General features: G+C 42.4%; 1 protein-coding gene across 7 annotated transcripts in view; it reads right to left on the reverse strand.

Moving 5' to 3' along the window:
* Positions 1-16,446, reverse strand: part of SEMA5A (semaphorin 5A) — a 505,017-nt gene that overhangs the window by 23,492 nt on the left and 465,079 nt on the right. For all 7 annotated transcript variants that reach the window (XM_017496928.2, XM_037727285.1, XM_017496926.2 and 4 more), the window contains 3 exons: positions 10,795-11,020; positions 6,289-6,507; positions 579-749 (listed from right to left, as the gene is read on the reverse strand). In XM_017496928.2, the coding sequence (XP_017352417.1) occupies positions 579-749; positions 6,289-6,507; positions 10,795-11,020 (616 nt within the window). The remainder of the gene's footprint in view (positions 1-578; positions 750-6,288; positions 6,508-10,794; positions 11,021-16,446) is intronic.

The raw sequence follows: 16,446 nt of genomic DNA on the forward strand, positions 1-16,446 counted from the left end.
CTCCAGGAGTGCTTAGTGTCCCCTTGTTACATTTTAGGAGTCATTCCCGGAATGCAGGTCTGGAAATTTTTGGCAGACACGTGGCTGCACCCTGGCTGGCTTTGAGACAGAAAGTCTGCAGGCTATTTCCCCTCTCAGACCTCCACACCTGGGACGGCACTACAAATGCTCGCTCGTTCCCATCTTTCCTTGAACTTTCTCCCTCAACACAACAAGGTGCTGCCTGTGGATCACTAGTGTTAATTAGCAAAGTCAAGAACAAATTGGGATGTTTCCTAATTAGGGACATTGGGTGTTGTACCATGCCACAGATTCAGAACTTGTGTTTGAAGCCTTTAGCACTCTCCCATTGATGGGCTAAAGGCTTTGAACACGAATTCTGAATCTATGGCACAGTGAGAACTATTTTATTATAGATGCTATGTTTTAAAGTCGCTTCAAGGGTAATAGCATGCTGCTGACTTGTCCACCCCTTTCAGTACTTACTGTGATGCAGTATCATCAACAACACCATTTATCCATTAAGGGAAGAGGCCAATTTTGTCCTGAACCTGCGGGGTAGGCAAGGTGCTGCTTACCTGGGCAGGGCTGCGTGTTGCAGAGTGCCTCTTCCGTGTGCAGCCCCAGGCAGATGTCCCCTCCGTAGGCCGGGGCTGGATTGGAGCATGAGCGGGTCCTCATATAGTGCCCACCGCCGCATGTTGCTGAGCATTTTGTCCAGGGGGACCAGCAAGACCACATGCCATCCACTGTGAAGGAACACAAAGCCACAGCACTTCTGTAATCCCAACCCAGCTAAAGGAGTCGCTAAATGGATGCCATTTAGTAATGGAAGCTGAATGGGATCTGTACTCCAGGAGGGCTGCAGAACGCACATCACAACCAGGCTTCTGGCTGCTGGTGGCACTGCATCTGGAGTCTTCCTCTTGGTGACAGATCCAATTTTACAGATTCCTCCCTACACTTTTTCAGTTTCTTTTATTCATTCTTTCAGAAAATATTTCTAAATCTATAGTATCTAAGTACAAGCATGACAGCGGAGGGTGTGAGGTGTCCTACTAATTCCAGTTCCTGAGAACAACCATGAACCACCCTGTACGGTTATTGATGTAAAGCCCCAGCCAGCTCTCACCTTTGCCATCTGTACCATCTAAACAGTCAGATGAGACTTAAAGCCAAGGATACGTAGTTCAAGTCACAAGCTCCTTTGCTAATTGGATTATGGTTTACTCCCTGACAGTGGAATAGAGAAAAGCTAACAGGTCCGATGAGGAAGGCAACTGAAGAATGCTCCGTAAATTCAGGCATAAAACAACCAAATGAAGTAAAGCCACGCAGACTTGCTGTGTTTAAATGACCACAGAGAGGAATCTGAAAATCTGCAGCCATAAGTCGGGTTAGATATTAAGGGTACAGTTTTACAATATGAACATGAGGCCGAACTGGCTCCTTGAATGACCATTCCCATGACAGCTCATAACTCAGCACATGTCTCTGCCTGTTCAAGTTAGTCCCTGAATTCTTTAGGCTGGGCTCTTGATACCTGTAGACTGGCTTGCTGAATGCTGGGGTCTGGTGGCCCGCCTGAATCTGGGAGACTTTAGGGCTCAGTCCTTTATTAGCTGACCTTGCTAAAACTAAGACTACGTGTTGGCTTAGGTTTGTGACAAGGTCAAATAAGATTTGTTGTTTAGCTAACTCCTGACTGTGCCTCTCTCTTACTAGTCAGATCTGCCCTGTTATTGCTGAATCCCAGGGCAAAGCTAAAGGACATTGTCAAATAAGGTATTAGAGACTCATCAAGAGTTAAGGACCAATCATAACCTCAGCTAACTCCATTAAAAAGCTGAGGAGAGACTCACCATTTGCTATATGTAGAGAGAATCCTATTTTAGCTTTCTCTGTAGCCTGCACAAAGAAACAGGAGCAACCATGACAGAGAAAGCCAAAATCATTCAGGACGTAAGATTGTTTTAGTTAGAATAACTTTGGCTGTATTTTAATATGCCTGCCATGATGGAACACATCATTATGGTGTAATGTTTCTTTTTAGATATTGGCAAAGGTAAAAGGAAAGCATTTTTTAGAAACCACAGCAAAACCATCATCTTTGTGACAATACTCTAATTTGCAAAAAGTAAAAAGGAAACAAAAATATGTGAACCCAATTTAGAAAGAAGGTTGCAATCTAACTGGAGATTCTGTGATTCAATAGTTTACACAACTTTTCAATTTCAAAAGTATTCTTGAAATTTTGAAAATTCAACAGTATTTACCCTAAAAGTTATACAGTATATCAGATAGCTAGAGGAATCGATCAAGTGTTTGACACTGGTTGCAACATCAGCAATAAAAGAGACAGGCATGTGTTTTCCTAGAACTTTAACATTTTCAAAAACTCTCTCCCATATCTAGACACACTGAAAGAAGCACTAGCTGTCAGTTTCTCCTGTTTGTTACCTAAATCGGAACTTGGCCTCCAGTGAGTACCCTTGCATGCCCCATACACCAAGGCAAAATAAGTCACTGTGACTTATAGTAATAGCAAGTATCTTAGATCTTGGCTATCTAAATGCACACAAGGCAGCCCAGGGCTCAGAAGGGTCTAATGCGTGCCCTCGATTGTGTCAGGGCCTGACGTACAACCAATCATATGTTCTGAAGATCCCTGGCCTCTGTATGGTACCATAAAACTGTAGATAAATGGCTGACAAGTATATGAAAAGATGGGGGATTGGGGAGGAGAACATTAGGAGAAATACCTAATGTAGATGATGGGGCGATGGACACAGTAAACCACCACCATGGCATGTGTATACCCATATAACAAACCTGCACGATCTGCACATGTACCCCAGAACTTAAAGTACAATAAAAAAAAACAAATAAAATAAGAAAATAAAAAAAGATGCTCAGCATCATGAATCAACAGGGAAATGCAAATCAAAACCACAATGATAGATCACCTCTCACCTGCCAGAATGGCTATGATAAAAAACCGAAGATGAGTGTAGGCGAGGACGTGGCAAAACGGAAACCCTTGTACACTGTCGGTGGGAATGGACAGTGGTGCAGCTGCCTTGGAAAACAATGTGGAGGGTCGCCAAAAAGTTAAAAACAGAGGCCGGGGCGTGGTGGCTCACGCCTGTAATCCCAGCGTTTTGGGAGGCTGAGGCAGGTGGATCACCTGAGGTCAGGAGTCCAAGACCAGCCTGACCAACACAGTGAAATCCTATCTCTACTAAAAATATAAAAATTAGCCCTTTGTGGTGGTGCGCTTCTGTCATCCCAGCCCATTTGCAATTGGCCACTCTGAACCCAACTGGGTTAAAGAAAAGTGAATTCACAGGGCAGAGTGTTCTAAATGAGGCAGGAATCGCCCTCTAACTGGCTTCCTGGTGACTGTGCAGCTCAGCATTCACACCTCTAGCAGTTCCAACCCTCCCTGCTGGGTTATGGCCTGTCTTAGGAATTTCCCTGGCAGGGGAAGCACCACTCAGCCCTGACTCACCCACTGCCTAGTGCAAGGTGACATGGGCCACTCTGAATAACTCCACAACACTCTGCAGTATCTTGGCTTTTAAAAAGAAAATGAGGACAGAGTTATTTCAGCATATTAAGATTATGCATACACACTATTGGCTTGACCACCAAATCAACTAAAATGAGAATAACCAACAGATCATGTTAATAGAGTGTCTCTGAGATAAGTGGTGGCCCTTTGTACTTGTACACCAGGACAGCATCCAAGCATCTGGAGGAATCTGCATGTCCTACCCACGGGAACAAGGATGGAGTCTGGAGCCCAGGGAGGAAAGGGTGGGTGGGAAAACCTTGATATTCCCATGATGTCTGCCCTTGTCCAGTTTACAGCATGGACCTGAATCTAGTGAGGCTGCCCACAGGATTCCTCTCAGCCCCCAGAGGAGAACTCGCTTCACTGGGGCTGTGGGAAAGAACAGCTCAGTGACCTTTCCCAGACTCTCAGCATCGGCTTGGCTGGGAAAGCTGGGTGGGCAGAGGAGGAGTCTCCTGAGGCTGGAGAAATTCAAGCACAGACACCCTAGGAGGAGCCATGCAGCTGAAAGAGCAGACACATTATTGAGAGCCTTAGCTACAAATCTAGAAACTACATTTTCAGTTTTATATATATGTTTATTATCTATCCATTCATCCATCCATTATCCACCCATCCAAGCACCCATCCAATGAATGCTCATTGAGTATCTACTACAAGCCAGTTTCTTGCTGTAAAAACTCAGAAAGTTGTCTGTATCTACTAGAAAGATGTTAACATTCTATGCCTTTAAAAATGTTATACCCAACTTTGGAGTGAGCCTTTCTCCCTGTTTCCCAACTCTGCTTGTCAATTTCACCAACTCTTTTCTGTCCTTCAAGACTCAGCTTAAGGGTAGCCTACCTGCTGTGGCTGCCATAACTTCTTAGTGAAAACCACCAAGGAGCCAGCCCACCGCATCTGGTTGTCATAAACTCAGTAGCCAGTGACCATACTGGGTTGACACTGTTCCCAGGATTCTTCCCTCTAAAATCTAAGTTCTTTCTGGACCTGGATCATAGCACTGCATCTGTGTACACCCTGTAAATAGTTCACAGTGGGTTATTCAAAAATGTTTCCTGAGAAATGACATGAATGAATGAAGAAAGATCAGTTAACCAACTCCTTGTTTTCTCATTATTAACGAACAATCACTGAGGGGTGTTTCCAGTATGTGCCAGGTTCCTACAGGGAGCTGAGGTTGCTGCCATGAGTGAGACCATGCCAGGAATCCCTGTCCTCATGGAGCTTCGGACAAAAGTCAAGGCAGCCTCCTCAGTTGCAGATCAGCCTTCCCGATGGCCATGATGTGTGGGCTAAAGACTTTCCAAGGAGGGTTCTGGACAGGAGAGTAGGAATTGGGAAGCACTGGTGGAAGCGTTTTAGGTGCTAGGGACCCTGAGCTGTGGCAGGAAGAAGGTAGATACAGGGGCTTAAATATTAAAGGGAAAGATGGAGGAGCATTTTGGGCACTGTCAGAGCAAAAGCCCTGGTCTGGGGCTCTTTCGGCTCATTTTCATGACTCTTTGCTTGCTTGGGAATTCAGCGGAATGAAAAGCCAGGTCTTGGGAAGAAGACCCAGACAAACAGCTCTGCTAGGCCCACAGGAGAGAAGAGTTTGCGTCTTTAGAGGATTTAATGAGGTAGACTCTTTGTGACAGAAGACACGGGGACCAAGAACTGGCTTGGCAGACCCAGGGTCCAGGGGGAGCACCTTTGATGCCCATGACCCTGGATGAAGACCTGATGGTAGATGCAGGCCACGTAGGGGAGGGCTGGGAATCCCACCAGTGGCTGGGAAGGGATTAGCCTCCAGAAGGAGCTGATGGTCACTTCAAAGACCCCATGTATTTCCAGACCACATTAGAATGGCCGGGTTTTCCATCAGTCACAACACCTAGAGTACAAACCCTTCAAGTAGTTCATAGGAATGTTTTAATTTCTTTTACAATAAGAAAACACACATACACATCAACACAATCTAGCCTAGATGCCATTTCTCTTTCCCCAATGCATTAGGGAGTGAGGATCCCCTGCAGGTAAACGTGCCCAGGGAGGTCCCACAGTGGCCCTGCTGGTGAGATCTTTTTGAACAGACAACTGAAGCCTCATGCTTGCCTGAAAAGAAGGCTGACAGAAGGATCTTAATATTGCTTGGAAAGATTTAGCATTTGGTTATAGGTATGCTGGAAAGAAAGGGTTAGGAATTGAGAACCCTTCTGATATTCTTATTTTTTTCTTTTCTTTTTCTTTCCTTTTTCCACTCTGGGCTAATCTAACAGGTGATGACATCACACAAGACATTTATTTATTTGTTTATTTTTGAGACAAGGTCTCACTCTGTTACCCAGGGTGAAGTGTAGTGGCCTGATCATGACTCACTGCAGTCTTGATCTCCTGGACTCCAGCAATCTCCCACATCAGCCTCCAGAATAACTGGGACTACAGGCGTATACCACCATACTTTTGGCTATTTTTTTCTTTTTTTGGGGGGGAGGGATGAGGTCTATCTATATTGCCCAGGCTTGAGCTTGTAGGCTCAAGCGATCCTCCCTCTTTGGCCTCACAAAGTGCTGAGATTACCAGCATGAGCAACCACGCATACCAGGGAGTTTATTAAGAACAGAGGTCTCAAACATGAAGCCAGGGAGCTGCGTGAGGCCTGGTAAATTAGAAGGCTCTCCAAGGCCCTTGGGTTTTCAGAACTTTTGTAGGTTACACAATTCACTTACCTGGGCAGGGCAAGATGTTGCATTCCTGGTATTCCAGGGATGGGCCGAGGCAAGGCATCCCCCCATACTTGGGTTCGGGGTTGTTGCAAACACGCTTCCGGTTCCGAATGCCCCTGCCGCAGTCACGGCTGCACTGTGACCATGATGTCCAGGCTGACCAAGCCCCATTGACCGTGTGGGCAGAGTATCTCCCAGCACGCAGGAAATCCCCAGAAAGCCCTGCCAAGGAAACAGGTAAAGTGTGATGTGTTTCAAATTTCAGAGGAACCACAGTCCATGCTAACTTTCATTCTGTATCAGCTGTCCGCCTTACTGCTAGAACCACCCTCGAATTCAGTTGAGCTCTTTTTATACTTCAGCAGCCAGAAATCAGCGGGGTGATAACTTCTTATACCTCAAGCTTCTTTCCTGCAGTTACTAGGAAACAAAGCTGAAATTAAGAACTCTATTTGAGAATACAGTAACGTCTTTACACAGGAAATAATAGGTCCTATATAGGTAGTTCACATACTCTTTGACGAACCTTCTTAAAAAGAAAATATAACTTTCTCACTTCTCTTGGGAATTCTACAACCAACTGCCCTGAGACCCCATGGAGACAGCCTGCCCTGGAGGACATCCATCTGCAGGAAGTGGGGCATAATTCAGACATTTTCTCAACCTGCTCTTTCATCTGTTAACTTTTCAAAGGTGAATTCATGCTGGTGAAATGTGCCAAGCCAACTGCTCCTGGATCACAGGCCACAGAAACTCCCATCACCTCCATGGAACTCGTGCCCTGGAACTGAACACAGTGCTGAATGACTTCATAGAGGTTCAGAGCTTACTACCTAACAAAATGTGTTTCCCTAGGAGCCAAGAGGGGCAGCAGCAGTAGCAGTCAGGGTGCTGGGGTGAGTGGGGAGCTGCTGTAGCAGGAATCACAGCCACAGGCTCTGTAGACATACAGTGAGTCATGTGTACTCTGGGCACTTTAACTTCAGTCATGTAATTAGCCATAGTCAAAATTTATGTTTGTTTTGATGAAAATGTCTACCCACTCACAATACTAAAAAGTATTCAATAATTTTCTCAAATGTAGGCAATGTGACACAAGCTTTAACAAATAACTCTAAAAGTACGCAGTAAAGTTCGGGAGAAGAGTGGTCAAAAGACAAATGTGCCAACAACTCTTGGTGTTGTTAAGCAACTGTGTTGTTTCCTTAGAAAATCTATTTTGAAAGGATAGCAGGATACTCTTCAGATAAAGTGAATTAGAAGTGTCTTTTGATGATAAATCAGTATTCTATGGTGAGTCAATAAAGAACAGCTAAGCACAAAATCAAGCCTCATTTTATGTGGTGAGAGGAAAATGAGACCCATTTTGTGTTTTCAAGATATCAATACCAAAATGTGAGATGGTCATTAGAACTCAAAGCCATAAAGACACAGGAGAATAAAGCTCCATGCGTGCATATGTTTATTGCAGCACTATTTACAATAGCAAAGACTTGAAACTAACCCAAATGCCCATCAACCATAGACTGAATAAAGAAGATGTGGTGCATATACACCACAAAATACTATGCAGCCATAGAGAAGGATGAGTTCACGTCTTTTGCAGGAACATGGATGAAGCCGGAAACCATCATTCTCAGCAAGCTAACACAGTAACAGAAAACCAAACACTGCATGTTCTCGCTCATAAGTGGGAGTGGAGCAATGAGAACACATGGACACAGGGAGGGGAACATCACACACCAGGCCTGTCGGGGCGTGGTGGGCTACGGGAGGGATAGCATTAGGAGAAATACTTAACGTAGATGATGGCTTTAATGGGTGCAGCAAACCACCATGGCATGTGTATACCGATGTAACAAACTGCACGTTCTGCACATGTATGCTGGAGCTTAAAATATAATTTTAAAAATATATTGAAGTCACATACAAAATGAAATATTAATGTTAATTGTATATTTTACATAAATCTTCCCATTTGTATATATAAGCAATCCAATGTTAAGCTTTTTTGAAGGGGAATGGTAAAAATCAGGCTAATTTCTCAAACTTCAAATGTTTAACACTTATTAAAAGTACTTTTAAATTCTGAATTTCATATGTTAAATTCCAAAACTCAAATTAAAATAAAACTGTCGTTTAAATGGAAAAAAAGACACACTCTTAATCTAATTTTGAAGAAAATATAGACTCTCTTTTATAAATGTGTATTCACATTTTCCTTGGTTTATATTATGAACAATTAAAACTAATATTAGCCCTGGTTTTATATGTATCTGAAAATGGCAGGAATATACTGGGTAAGTTCAGAAAGGAGACTGAAGTTGATGTACAGAGAAGCACCATCATTCATTTCCTATTTGTTTCTTTGATATCATAAGAAATACAGTTCACAGCCTGTTTTGAAATGAGAGAGTAAGTGAATAGAGATAGTATTGCCAGATTGAGCAAATAAAATGCAGGAAACTGAGTTAAATACCACGTTCAGAAAAAGAATAGCATTTTATGATAAGTATGTTCCAAATATTATATGAGACACATCCATACTTAAATAACTGGGCCAGGTACACTAACATTTGTAATCCCAACACTTTGGGAGGCCGAGGCAGCAAATCACTTGAGCCTAAGAGTTCAAGACTATCCTGGGCAACATGGAGAAACTCCATCTCTACAAAAAATACAAAAATTAGCTTGATGTGGTGATGCACATGTATAGTTCCAGCTACTGAGGAGGCTGAGGTAGGAGGATTGATTGAACCCAGGAGGTTGAGCCATGACTGCACCATTGTACTTCAACCTGGGCAACAGAGAGATCCTGTCTCAACAAACAAATGAAACAAAACCAAAAAATTGCATGGATCTTAGTCATTTAAAAAGTTATGTGGCATATACTTATCCTGAAAAGGATTCATGGGATATACCTGTACTAGAATAAACTTCTGAAAGATATCTGAAATTTGTATTTAAATTTTATACTTTATCTCACCATGCTAGGTGGAGGTCACAAGACTATCCTTCATAAAACGTGCATCTTTAAGTCCTCAGTTATCTTTCTCTTGGTATTTCATAATATACCTTCTCTTCCAAATATAACAAGAGTTTACAAAATTAAAAAGAGTATTATTTTGTTACTCATTTTTCTAGGTAGGTGGTATTTGTTTAATTTGTATGTTTATTCACATAAAAATGATATAAAAGCAGACTCTTTTTATTTGCTTCAAGAAACAATGAGCTTGTGTAATTGCTGAACGACAGTGAGCAGTGGCGTGAGGAGAGAGTTAATGTCAGTAAGAAGAGTAGGATGAGGAAGCAGGCTTGTAAAGCAAGTGGCTCCTGCTCCACGTGCTGGGCCTCCAGGCATCCAGGCTGTTCACTGGCTCCCAGGAGAAGTCATGGTGATCTGTGACAGGAGAGCAGCTGGTGGCGGTCACCTAGAGCCATGCTGTCTTACAGCCTTCTTCATGGCAACACCAAGGAGATCTACCAAACTCCATGAATTTATCCCACAATAAATTCTGTCCAATATGGCAGCATGCCAGCTCAGTGGCACTTGTCTAGGCTACCCACTCTGGGAAAAGACCCCTTCTCTATAAATGGTTCCTGTCCTTTCATGTTGGGAGAATAAGGTAGAATCACCAGTGCAAAGATGCTAAGGCATATCTAAGAATGGCTGCAAGGCATAACAATCACTGTTCTCATCAAACTGTGATCCAAAGACCCATCTGTGAGTATCTATTTCCTTTTCTGTTAGTATCTTTTCCTTTGAAAGAGATTTTGCTCAATTAGAGGAGACTGAAAAACAGAGATGAAGAACAAAGCAAAGAATCAAAGCTCTTAGGGACCAAGAGGCTCAACTCCTTTTTCTGGAGTTGAGACAGCTGAGCTCTAGGGAGAGAAGGCGACTTGCCCCAGGTAAGAGGACCACTTGGTGTCAGGCCCAGGCAGAGGCCAGATCTGGTTCCTGTCTCAGGGCTTTCTCCGTTCTCCTACTGTGGCATTCAAGGGATTTACTCAATTGTGAGGAGTAAAGTGATTTCAAAGACTATTCTAGTATCCTCACACACTGTGCTTTTTAAAAACAGAAAATCTTTTTATAGGTACAAAGAGAAATGTACTTCCATTGCCTTTGTGAAGTTTAGGGATTAAATAAAGAAAAAACCTTTCTTCAGCTTACATTTTAGGGCCAGAGATGTATGAAAGATCACTGATACATCCCCAGTACATTTTCTGATACTAAATAAATCTCACACAAATGATTCTGGGTCTATAATAATGTTATTTGGGGACCTGATTTCATAGTATCACCTCAATAACTAACTTTTTACAGTAAGGGTCTTTTCTTTCAGTTTGCCATACAGTCAGTTGCACTCTATGGGGAACACTCTTTTCAAGACTGCTAAGCCATAAATAACCAAAAAGAAAAATGCCCCCTTGCTGTTTATGACCTTAGAGGTAAGATCAAAGGCCCTTCCAAGGAAGTGGGTCAGTCCCCGTAAAACCACTACTCACCATCTGTGGAGCAGCCACTGGTGCCGTCGCTAGAACAGTACCGCATTTCGATTCTCTGTCTTCCCACTTCCAGCAAATTTGGATCGGGCAGGCGGGCTTTGCACGTGTATCGGAATCGCTGCTCATAGTGGCCACCATTGTCAGAGATGTTGACGGGCGTCCAGGGGGTCCAGGGCGTGGTCTTCTTCAGCTCAGGACACGGGCTGGTGTTGCAAGGCTGGTACTCCTGCGGAGGACACACAGGCGAGCATTACCACAGGGGTAAACAAAGCAACCTCACAAAAGGCTCCTTTCCTTTAGGGAAAGATAAGGGTCTCTAAAACATCAGCTCCTACAACACTCACAGCTACTCTACAAAACTAAAAACACATTTATGTTAAATTAGGCATTCAACAGAATGCTCAGTGTTCAAATAATCTCCCAAAGGAATTCGCACAGTCTCTCCGGGTGCCAACAATGGGAATGAGGCAGCAGACTTAATTGTTTGTGAAAAAAAAAAAAAAAAAACAGTGATCCCACAAAAATCATCTTCCTTTCACTAAATGAGTAGCTAAAATATTGATTATTCTGATGTTAAGTTTAGCTATTTTCTTTAAAAGATTGAATTGTAGAGCTCCTAATATTCAGTTTGAGGTTAATGGATGTTTGAAGACCTGGGATCACACATGCCAAGTGTTGGAGTGGTAGGGGAGCCACGATAAAATGATGCAAGAGACATTTTTACATATAAGAAGCTTTCCCATCATCTCCCAGCTAACACCTTCAAGGCGCTTCTCGGCTTCTCTTGAGAGCATACTAAAATGTAAGTTCAGTTCCTTCCCTCCTAGGTACCTACCTTGTAAGCACAGGTAGGAGGATCCTGGGCAGCTGAGCATGCAGTGGCTTTGGAGTCTGGCAGGTGGAGATGATGAAAATCTGCCTAGAGCACTTACTGCTTTATTTGACAAGCATTCTACATTCAGTTACTGCAGACACAGAGCCCAATCAATAGGAGGACACAGGGACTGACCCTGGATGCAATGTGACAGCATTTCTCCATTTTACAGCCACAGGTTTCACTGGAGGGAAGACCCATACGCATAACACACCTGGTGATGGCCACAGGTTTAAAGATTTTTAACATTATATTAATAAAATAAGAATTAAATCACTTTTTAAGCTTTATTGTAAAATAAGAAAATTGCTCTATCATTTTTCCACCTCTTTCAGTTGCATATTTTGATACTTATTTCCACAGAGCTAAACTTGAGTTGGGGTCCTTCTGGTAAACCATTTGAATCTACAAATTCCTTTGGTTTTAGGAATAGTCTTGATTACTTCATCTCATTCTTCCCTCCGTTTTCTTGCTGCGTCTCTTATCATTTGGATATAAACTTATCTATCCATTTTTATATTTCTCATCTTTTATCTCATAGTTTCCATGTCTTCATCTTTTGCTTTAGTTTCTGGAAGATTCCTCAATCTTATCTCCCAAAATAATGATTTAAATTTTCATCTTATCTATCACATTTTAAAGTTTCAAAAGGCCTTTCGTATCATTTTTTTTTTTTTTTTGGTTCTTGATTATTCCCTGATACTGTATGCTACTTTCTCCAATTTGAGTACATTAAGGATTTGAGTACACTGAGTACATTAATGAATTATTTTAAGGTTGTAGCCTCTCTCTACAGCTTCTCTATCTTCTAAATTGCTGAATTCCCTTTGCTGTTTGGATCTCTACCTTTCTTGTTAGATTGTTTCTTCTGTGGTCTGAACATTCTTTGTTTTCTGCTCTGATTTAGAGTGGAGGGCTAAAAAGTTTAACTGGAAGGTCTGAGCAAAGAGAAGTCTGTAGACCTGGTCAGATCTGGCTGCAATCTTTAGATGAAGTATGTTGTCAGAAACTTCAACCTTTCCTGCTGGACTCCTCAGAGACCCCTGAGAAGACTGCTCCAATACCTTGCCTGGATGCTGGAGGCTGAGCCATGGGGGATCTGAGAGCCAAGTGGAGGAAGAGGGTTGAACTCTCAGTGTCCAGTAGACAACCATTATCTTACTCTGCCTCTCTCAGTTCTGAAGCACCCAGTTAAATGAGTCCAGTGCTCAGAGGTCCAGAGACCCTCTGTTTCCCTCTCCAGAAAATAAGCTTCCTGGCATCTGCTAGACAGAGCAGGTCTTGTCTCCTTGGTGGAGCAGGAGAGAGGTATGGAGGTCTGACAACTTCTTAAACAGAAGTCATCCAATGTTATTTTGCCACTAACAGAGAAAACGGGGCTGCTGATTCCTGAGCTCTCTGAGGGGTCTCTGGTGTGCATTGAGATGATTATTTTCATGTATGTGTTGGGGGTCCCCAAGATCACTCCAGTTTCTATGATTAGAGAGCAGGATCCATAGGACTCTGTAAACAGCAGTGTTTTCAGCTATAATTTATTATAGTAAAAGAATACAAAGCAAAATCAGCAAACGGAAAACACACATGGAATAGAAGTCCAAGCAAAGCCAGGCACAACCAAGAGTCCTCTTTCAGCGGAGTCACAAAGGATGTGCTCAGGCTTCCCCAGCAGCTAGTTGTGATTATGTACAGGGAAGGTAGTCTACTGGGAAGCTCACTGGAGATGGTGCTCAGGGTTTTCACTGGGTTCTGGCTGCATAAGCATCTTTGCACTGCATGTACCAAAAGTCCAGATTCCCTAAGGAAGCTTTCAGTATATGTACAGACAGTTTAAGCACAGAAAGCCACTCTTGCCATCTGGGAATGGTAGAAACTTTCCTGAAATCCAGATTCCCAGATGCCAGCCAAGAGCTAGCCTTTCAAGCAGGCCTTTCCAAGAGTCACAGGGCAGGGCAGACAAGTCTTCTGCATAGTTCCCCTCTGCTAGACTTGAATTCATGCTTCTTCGATATGTTTCCAGATTCTACTTTTTATAAACAATATGGTTCCTTCTCTTTTTTTTCTGACTTTGTGCATTTATGCCTTTAAAAATCAATCCCTCCAACATTGTATTGATATGCTTCCAGTAGGACAGAAAGCAACTGTGTGTGTACATGCCACCAAGTTTACCTGGGAACCTAATACAATCTTTATTTTATTCTGTTTTAAATATTCTAACTAGCATTCTCTACTCATAATACATTTCTTTCTTCTTTTTTTTTTTTCAGCAGATAACAGGATTTTTGTGACATCATAGGCTTTTAACATAAAATATGTAAAACGATCATTGCTGTTTCTTTGATTTAATACTCTCCAGGCATTCCTCCCGGACTACGCCATCTCCATGTCAACAAATACTAGAAAGACAGATGACTTCATTTTCTTGTGTTTACAGCATCTTTTATTATGACATCTTTTGAATCCTGCCTCTTAAATGAAAAAGCCCCAATGAATGCCATAAACCCAATCATGTGAAAAGCCAGGCACAACACATGTGTGATCTCTTTCACTTAGAATGAAAACCACATGACATGGACCTTCTGCGCCTATGGTATGGGGATGCTTTCACCCCTGGATTGAGAATGCCAAGAGCCACTGCCCTTCCCTCCCTACCTCAGAGCCAGCCTGGCCATGTAAGCATCCCGGAGCTCCTTGGCGAAATGTACTCAAAACATGTGCAGTTTGGCCATGTGCGGTGGCTCATGTCTGTCATCCCAGCACTTTGGGAGACCAAGGCGGGTGGATCACCTGAGGTCAGGAGTTCGAGACCAGCCTGGTCAATCCCATTTCTACTAAAAATATAAAAATTAGCCAGGTGTGATGTCAGGTGCCTGTAGTTCTAACTACTCTAGAGCCTGAGGCATAAGAATCGCTAGAGCCTGGAAGGTGGAGGTTGCAGTGAGCCAACACTGCACCATTGCACTCCAGCCTGGGTGACAGAGTGAGACTCCATCTCAAAAAAACAAGCAAACAAACAAACAAATAACACGTGACGTTTATGGGCCTCTGTTTGAAAAGTGCTGGTCTTTAGGTCTTAACAAATGCAGCATTACCTATAAATTAGTAACATCCTACATCTTCATAAACAGATTTATAGGCTACCATCAGTAATTCTCAGGCTCCCCACAATGCAAGCTTCATCCCTTCTATGGAGATGAAGCTTAATTTTTGAAATGTACGAGTGGCCAAATGTGTTTGGAAGTTGGCTCAAGTGTCTGCATTCTCATCTCTGTTGGTCCCAGAGGTAGGCGCAGCTCACGGCTAAGGAAGATCAGTTCAGTCTCTAGATCTAAGCTGCCAAAACAGTCTGTTCTTATGTTCTTATTTCCTCATGATTCAAAGTTTAACATGAGACTTCTCCTTTCCAGTGCTTTTTGAAGTTTAATTATGATACATTCACTTGAAGTATCAAATTATGAAACGGTGAGAAATGATATGGTCAATTTCTTTTATCTTAATGAGCAAAATCATGAAGTGATTTAATTCTGTTGTGATCACTTATATGGCTTAACTGAATAAGTATGCTACAATTTACTAGAGAACTACTACTGTAACTATCCAAATGTAAATGGAACTTTAACAACACTGCACTTAATACTAAAGAGATAAATGATTTTAAAAAGGATTTCAGGAAGCTATCTACTGTGCTGTGGCACACAAGGTTCTTAACATTCTGATGGAAAATGAAATAAGAATGCTTACTAAAGCAATTATAAATAACTTCACCAAATATGTTCCCCATGTATTATGCATTCCAGTCAACTGTGGTAAAAGCATCCATTTAAACGTTTAATCCAGAAACCTGGGAGACACTCTGCCGGTTCTCCGTTACTTCTTCTTTTCCATTTTTACTATACTTTAAGTTCTGGGGTACATGTGCAAAACATGCAGGTTTGTTACATAGGTATATATGTGCCATGGTGTTTTGCTGCACCCATCAACCCGTCATCTACCTTAGGTATTTCTCCTAATGCTATCCCTCCCCTGGCCCTCGACCCCCAAGAGGCCTCAGAGTATGATGTTCTCCTCCCTATGTCCAAGTGTTCTCATTGTTCAACTCCCACTTATAAGTGAGTGCATGTGGTGTTTGGTTTTCTGTTCCTGTGTTAGTTTGCTGAGAATGATGGTTTCCAGCTTTATTCATGTCCCTGCAAAGGACAGGAACTCATCCTTTTTTATGGCTGCATGATATCCCATGGTGTATATGTGCAGCATTTTCTTTGGCCCATCTATCAGTGATGGGCATTTGGGTTGGTTCCAAGTCTTTGCTATTGTGAATAGTGATGCAATAAACACACATGTGCATGTGTCCATATAGAATGATTTATAATCCTTTGGGTATATTCCCAGGAATGGGATTGCTGGGTCAAATGGTATTTTTGGTTCTAGATCTTTGAGAAATCACCACACTGTCTTCCACAATGGTGGAACTAATTTACACTCCCACCAACAGTGTGAAAGTGTTCCTGTTTCTCTACATCCTCTCTAGCATCAGTTGTTTCCTGACTTTTAATGATCACCATTGTAACTGGCGTGAGATGGTATCTCATTGTGGTATTGATTTGCATTTCCCTAATGAACAGTGATGATAAGCCTTTTTTCATGTTTGTTGGTGGCATAAATGTCTGTTTAAGAAGTGTCTGTTCATACTCTTTGCCCACTCTTTGATGGAGTTTTTTTTTTTTCTTATAGATTTGTTTAAGTTCTTTGTAGATTCTGGATATTAGCCCTTTTTCAGATGG

Source organism: Cebus imitator, unplaced genomic scaffold (assembly GCF_001604975.1).
Source record: "Cebus imitator isolate Cc_AM_T3 unplaced genomic scaffold, Cebus_imitator-1.0 Scaffold226, whole genome shotgun sequence".
Lineage (NCBI taxonomy): Eukaryota > Metazoa > Chordata > Mammalia > Primates > Cebidae > Cebus > Cebus imitator.